Below are 7,386 nucleotides of genomic sequence, written 5' to 3'. Positions count from 1 at the left end.
TTACATGCAAATACAGAAAACGTGCCCAATAAATAAAAAAAAAATGTGATTAGTATCGCCATAATGCAACCCTGCTACGAGGTTCCAAAATGTAGACGCGTAAAAAACATACCTTTGAGTGTGACAAAATGTAGACGGCGTCGTTTTCCAATTTTGTATGGGAAACAACAACACCACAGATTTTACGGTTAGAAAACGTCTTAAAATGTAGACGTCTACATTTTGAGACACTATTTGGAACGAACTGTGAACACCCAAATGCATTTATAAGGTTTGATGAATACCCTTACCGCCCAATTCTGTGTTTTCTTGATAATTTTTTTGTAAAGAAATTTTATCAAGATTTTTATCAAGTAGAAGCTTCCTTCGCAGTCTGTGTCAATATTTATAAAACAAAAAGCTCTACGACTTCCACATTAGTGGAACTGATTTCCACATGAGTGGAACTGATTTCATTGTCACATATGAAAAGTATGAAATTAAAAGCGAAAAAGCTTTTGACTGCCGTAGCCGAGTAGGTAGAGATGTCGACTATAATTCCGTGTGTCGTAGGTTCAAATGCCGGCACATGGAGTATTTAATTGTTAGAAACAAATTTATTAAGATACAAAATTTATACAATTCACATGAAATTTCAATTTGTCAATAGCATTTTCAATCTTGATAATTTATCAAGAAAAGAGCTTTTGATTTCTGTGCTAGAATACCAATTCTTGATAAATAATAAAAAATTTACAAATTATAAAGATTTTCAATTTATCAAGTGCACAGAATTGGGCTGTTAATATAAATAATTTGAAGACTTTATTAAGCAAATGACTTCGTACTCCACTGACCATCCGTGGCGCTTTTTGGGAATGTGAGTTACAATTTTTCGAAACGAAGCAGAGGACAACCTAAGATACATTTTTGTAGTCTTGTTATCGCCGTTCATAATGCTGTTTAGTATTTTGGAATAAACGTCTTGTTGCATGTACATAATACCCTAAAACGACATATGTTTTTATTGGAAACAATTGTACACGGTTTTAAACATTTTTGTGAACACACTTACCAGACGGTTTTGAGGTTTTTTTATTTCTAATATTACTGCTAAAAGGTCTAATAAATGCATGGATTTCAGTTCCAGAAGAATTGAAATCATCAAAGGCAAATATTTTCTATATAATTGCTGCATTTTATAAATAGCAAACACGATAGTCTTATTGTGCATCAAAGCAACTGTCAAAAATTTCCAGCAGTAAAAGGTTACGAATTGGCACAGTAGAAATGTAAAATTTTCTCACCATAGTAAAAAGTTTTTCCACCATAGAACTTTTCTATCAATTGGCACAGGCCCTTATATTGATAACAGAACCTGGCAGCTCGCACGTTGTCTAAATTCTCAAGTAACATAAAGTCCACAAGAGAATAAGTACGCCATGTATAAATTTTAACAATACACAAAAATAGAGCTTTCGCACGTGTGTTTGTTTGGTTTTTCAACACCATTTATAATTTTCTTTTAATAAAATACTTAAATTTATTTATCTAATAATAATACAGCAAACAACCCTGAAATCTAAGAAAAAGTCTGAAGAAGGCCATTAAATAGCAGCACACAACCCCGTGCCTTCCTCAGGGGTGAATATAACTACAACAACAACGACTACTACAACAACAACCCAAAAAGGTTGGTTACTGTCTATACTGTGGTTGATAAATAGGTAGTAAAGAGGAAATGCGATTGTTTTGCTTAAGAAATACTAATATGTTGATTAAAAAATTAGTCATTGTGTTAATGTAAGTTATGGAATCAAAAAGGAAGATCAACTTAATTATTTTTTATTCTTTCAGTATATATTGGTAGTCATGTATTTTACTGTCGGTTGGCCAAGGGTGCTTAGCCTCAATTTTCCCGGAGAGGAGTCTTCAATTAATCATATTTGCTGTGACGCTGTTAAAATCTTAGTTGCCGCCATTGGGGACAATTTTATTGGTATTTGGTATGCCAATCCTATAATTCCAATAGCTTTTTACCGTCGCAGTGAAGAATCCATATCTCAAGTTGGGACAAATAAAGTGATTACATGGAAACCTGACTCTCGACAATTGGCTATACTTACAAATTCGGGAGTTATAATTCTTTATCACATCGAATTTTACTCTGAAGAAAGTGGCATTTTAACACAAATAGATCCACCAAGTTCAAGTTTGAGGAGAGACTCAGCAGAGCTTTTTATAAAGGAAAATGTTCCAAAGCTTAGCTTACGAGAGCAATGCAATGTCAAGCTGGATGCCCCAATCACAACAATATGCTGCGTTAGTCTTACGGAGTTGCTTCTTGCAACAGACCAGTGTGACCTGATACGTGTTCAATGGACAGATTTGAATGCGGATATTGTAGGCGAGAGTGGGGAAAGAGCACTAGCATTGCATTCATCTATTAACTTGCGAAATATTCCATTTTATGTAAATCGAAATTGTCATTTAAAATGTATCCCACCTATAGGAGATAGTTCATATGTATCAGCATTAGAATATTCTCCGTTTATTGGTGGTTGTGCGGCGATTTTCAGTGACCAACGCGCAGCATTTCTGGTAGCGATGCATTTACGTTTTGAACCTCAAAATATGCATGGTTTTTGGGTTCCAGATGTGGAAGACGCCACCGTTTGTTGTGTTAACCACAAGTTCAGACTTCTGGCTTATGGACGTAATAATTCCGATGTTGCAGTATATGCTATTGAAGACACTACCGGTGGATTGGAATTTTCACATAGATTATCTCTAAACTCGAGCGTAATTCCGGGATCATTGGGTCCTGTGTGCGAACTCAAATGGAGTCCCGATGGTTGTGTGCTTATTGTGACATGGGAGAAAGGAGGAATTTCATTATGGAGCACATTTGGAGCACTGCTTATGTCTTCTTTAAATTGGGATTTTGGTCTACATGTTGATTTGATGCATTATAATCCGTTGCAAGTAAAAAGGTTTGAATGGTCGACAGAAGGATATCACCTTTTCATGATTTGCAAGAAAAATACACAAGAATCACTTAATGTAAACTATATACCCGTTTGTGACGTTTTGCAGTTAAATTTTATTAAAAGCACCATGTCAATGAATCCTTGCATGGCATCACAATCGCATATTCTACTACAAGGTAAATTATTATCATCCATTATTTAAATAGTATTGATTACTTAAAATTTTTTAGGCGATGATACATTATATATTAATCAGGGCGATAGTCTCGAGAAAATCTATTTCGGTTCGAAATTTACTTTCCCTAATAACAGCACTGAACCAACACAAAAAGGTTTTAAGCATAATGAAAGTATGGAGGTCAAAAAGTCTGTAGATATCTCCAGCATTCTCTCAGAAAGTAAATTGTGGAACGTAATACAGCTTCCTCTAACTTATGCAGCTAGTAATTGGCCAATACGATATTCCGCAATTGACGCTGTAGGTACGCATTTAGCAGTGGCTGGTCGAACAGGACTAGCTCATTATTCCATGCTGACAAAAAAATGGAAACTCTTTGGTAATGAATCACAAGAAAAAGATTTCGTTGTATCAGGCGGCTTGCTTTGGTGGAAGGGTTTTATTGTAATGGGATGCTATTCCCTGTTGGATCGTACAGACGAAATACGATGCTACGCGGCAGAATGTAAATTGGATAATGAGTTTGGAAATAAGATCAAGGTTCGAGCGCCGGTTATTTCATTAAATATGTTTAGAGATCAGTTGATTGCACTGACTGCTGATGGCATAGTTAGCCTATTTGAGTTAAGAAAGAATGATGCTTATTCTATTAGTGTCTGTTGCGAATACGAAGTAGATGTAAAAAGCATTTGTATTCATCCAGCATGTATTGTGTCACTAACTGTTACAAACCTTCGTAATGATCTAACAATGAAATCGGCGTCTATTTCAAGTGATGTAGCCGAGACAATAATTGTTAACGTATGTGGGCGGATCCTGATGATTCAACGCGATTGTCGCAATAGTGTTATAAACTCGTTAATGGCTTCCTGTCTGGCTTCATGTGTGGAGTGTTTTTGGCTATCTAATGCATTAGAGAAGAGCCCAATGTGTGATTGCTTGTGGTTGTATTCTGGATCACATGGAATGCGAGTATGGCTGCCTATTTTACCTCCATTAAATGAGCAAATACACGAAGCACCGCACCGCATACACTCATTCATGTCAAAGCGGATCATGTTGTCGTTTCCTTTAAAATTGTATCCTTTGGTTATTCTTTTTGATAATGTAATTGTATTGGGTGTAGAAAACGAAACCACATTGTATACTAGTGAAGCAAGTTCACATTTCGCACTTCCTTTCTGTTTGTTGGAACGTAAATCTCAAGTCTATTTACATAAAATCCTCCGTCAGCTTATTAAAAGGAATCTCGGTTACAGTGCATGGGAGATTGCGAAATCTTGCAGGTCTCTGCCATATTTTCCACATTCTCTGGAATTGCTTCTTCATGAAGTGCTCGAGGAGGAAGCCTTGAGCAAAGATCCAATACCAGATGCTTTACTACCAAGCATTCTCGATTTCATTCGGGAATTCCCCGTTTACCTCCAAACAATTGTTCAATGTGCCCGTAAAACGGAAATCGCATTATGGCCATATTTGTTTTCAGTGGCAGGAAAGCCAAAAGACTTATTCCAGCAGTGTTTGCAATCTGAAGAGTTGGAAACAGCCGCTAGTTTTTTAATAATTCTTCAGAATTTGGAACCATCCATTATTAGCAAACAATATGCAACATTGCTGCTGGACATCGCACTCCAAAATCGTAAATGGGAGCTTGCAAAAGATTTAATCCGTTTTTTGAAAGCGATAGATCCCAATGAAATTGATTCGCCACGTTCTTCTATGGTTGTAAATATGAAGATAGCTCCACCTTCGCAGAGTCAATCTCAGGTTAATCAGAATGCCGAAGTTTTCAATTTGATTTTAGGACCTATTGCACGGGAGCGCAGTTTTTCAACAACTGTCACTTCCAACTTACCAAAAGAGAAAAAGGATAAACAAGGATCAACGCCAAATCCTCCAAACTTTAATACAACAGCTTCAACTGGAGCCGTTAATGAAACAACGACATCGTCTCTTCCAAATAATGGTGCGTCCTCGGTTGTACGACGTAAAATGGAGCGAAGTAATTCCACAAAGGATCGAAAAGAAATATTTTGCATTGAAGCCATTCTTCAAAATCATGCACGAAAATTATTACAAAAACACAAACTCATTGAATTAGGCTATATGAGTGCGTTCCTGGATTTTCATTTGGTATCGTGGCTATCGCAAGAAGTGGACCGTTCGGCTAGGCTTGATGACTATGTGGATGCACTTAATTGTTTGCATGAAGAGTTGAAACTACGTGCAGCTATTTTGCATCCAACATCGGAAGAATCTGAATTGCCATTCGCAACCGATTATACGCAATTGAAAAAGCAATTCACAGTCGATAATCCACAGTTGTTTCGGTTGCATCCCTCCAGCCATACTTCTGAGTCGGGCTATTTCAGCTTAGCTCTGATGGACACACCAACAAGTGTGAATAATGGAAACGGGTTGCAAAACAATATTACCGCTATAAAGGAACATGAAGAACTAAGATATCCGATTCCACAGTTAGCCGACTACCTAAAATCGCGTTCAAATTCGCAGGCATCGTTCGATAATTCTCGGTACCGCCCATCCTTTGCTTTACATGATGACTTGCCAAATGTGTACTCGTTAAATTTTGAAAATTCTTCGACAAGCGATACCAGCTTCAAAATACTGTCAGAAAAATTGAGTATTAAAATACGCTATTTGCTGCAACTCTTTATTGAGGCGAACTGTACCGATTATGCATTAGTCTTGTCAATTTTGCTGCAAGACGCAGCTTCCATTGGTCGAATTATCAACGTCATGATTCGTTCAGAATCACTTACAACTTGTCAGCGAATAGGTGCTGCTCTTAAACGTTTAACACATTGGTCGTTTGATCGAGAATGTGTCTACCGTCCGTTTATGATTTCTCTCCAACCGCATATTTATCATCTCGATCAGTACATAAGCTCTACAACCAGCAAATTGTCCATGCATCACCGCGATGAAGATGGAGATACGTCATTAGGTATCCTTCCCGAAAAAAAGGTGGATAGTTCAAATAATATTGCGCAAAGCATTCATATCACAAATGATAATCCGACCTGGGACTTAGAAAATATTGTTTCTGAGGATTCATGTAATCGACAGTCTAGCATTGGCTCATGCGGAAGTGCAAACATAAATAACAACAATCCGAAACGGTTGTTGAAAGATCACTCAAGTCGTAATGAAACATGTCAAGTCATGTAACTCAAATTGCTTTTCCGAAGGTTGTAAATTATGTATATGTGTTTCGTACAATATTTACTGAAACTACTTTTTTTGGGAGTATAAAACATCTTACAGTTTCCTAAGTAAAAACTATCAGCTGATTTCCAAAAAATGCTGACAGCTGAGATGACCTGTTTTTTGGCATTTGCTCTTGTCTTTTACAATTTCTTTCATTTCTATTATAATTTCTTCAATTTCTATTACAATAGTTGCGTTCCAGATGCTTCACGATATTCACGATTTGCAGGAACAGCTGTTTTCTCCATTAATAAACCTTATGGAAGGTGTTCACCTGGAACGGCTTCCTGTAAAAACCTGCAAATCGTGAAGCATCTGGAACGCAACTAATTTATTCAAAATACACTAAGGGCCGTTTGCACCATGTCTAGTTAATTCTAACTCCCAGTTAAACATCTTTATCGACGTTATCGACACCCATCATATAACATGTGATCGATAAAGCAGTTAACGTGCTTAACTGAAGGATGTACCTCCAGTTAGCGTTAACTAGACATGGTGCAAACGGCCCTAACGGCCGGTTACTCAATGTCTGGTTAACACTAATCTCCGGGTAAACATAGTTATCGACGTTACCGACTCCCTGTTATATGCATGGAGTCGAAGACGTCGATAACGATGTTTAACCGCAGATTAGTGTTAACCAGACATTGAGTAACCGGCCCTAACACATTGAACCAAAAACACCAATACGCTAACCAAAAATACACCTACAGCCTGCCAGGTAAAACGGTAAGAAGAGTTACTTTACATCATGCACGAAAGACACAAGATCACACCTTCCCGAAAGAAAGAAAAAAGTTATTTTCTAGCTGTTGAAGTCTCGACGCCATCTTTGTTGTAAGAAGTAAACAACGAAGAGAACAAAAAAAAACGCGTAATTGTTGAACACATGAATAATCATTTTTATTATGCAAATTCTTCTATAAATCATGTCGTTGTGTTAAATTATTCTTTACCTTATGTGTGCACACGTTGTCACAAGCGAAAATTAAGAAAATTGCAAAC

At 37.0% G+C, this 7,386-nt stretch overlaps 1 protein-coding gene across 1 annotated transcript; it reads left to right on the top strand.

Moving 5' to 3' along the window:
- The first annotated feature begins 1,681 nt into the window (after positions 1-1,681).
- Positions 1,682-6,568, top strand: LOC118738669 (guanine nucleotide exchange factor subunit Rich). The gene is made up of 3 exons (XM_036469575.1): positions 1,682-1,782; positions 1,837-3,145; positions 3,200-6,568. Exons 2-3 carry the CDS (start codon positions 1,852-1,854, stop codon positions 6,337-6,339), a joined length of 4,434 nt encoding a protein of 1,477 aa, XP_036325468.1. The 5' UTR covers positions 1,682-1,782; positions 1,837-1,851; the 3' UTR covers positions 6,340-6,568.
- The last annotated feature ends 818 nt before the right edge of the window (positions 6,569-7,386 follow it).

Source organism: Rhagoletis pomonella, unplaced genomic scaffold, assembly GCF_013731165.1.
Source record: "Rhagoletis pomonella isolate Grant_MI unplaced genomic scaffold, Rhpom_1.0 Rhpom_scaffold_00005, whole genome shotgun sequence".
NCBI classification, from domain to species: domain Eukaryota; kingdom Metazoa; phylum Arthropoda; class Insecta; order Diptera; family Tephritidae; genus Rhagoletis; species Rhagoletis pomonella.
This window is presented reverse-complemented; position numbering and strand designations above follow the sequence as displayed.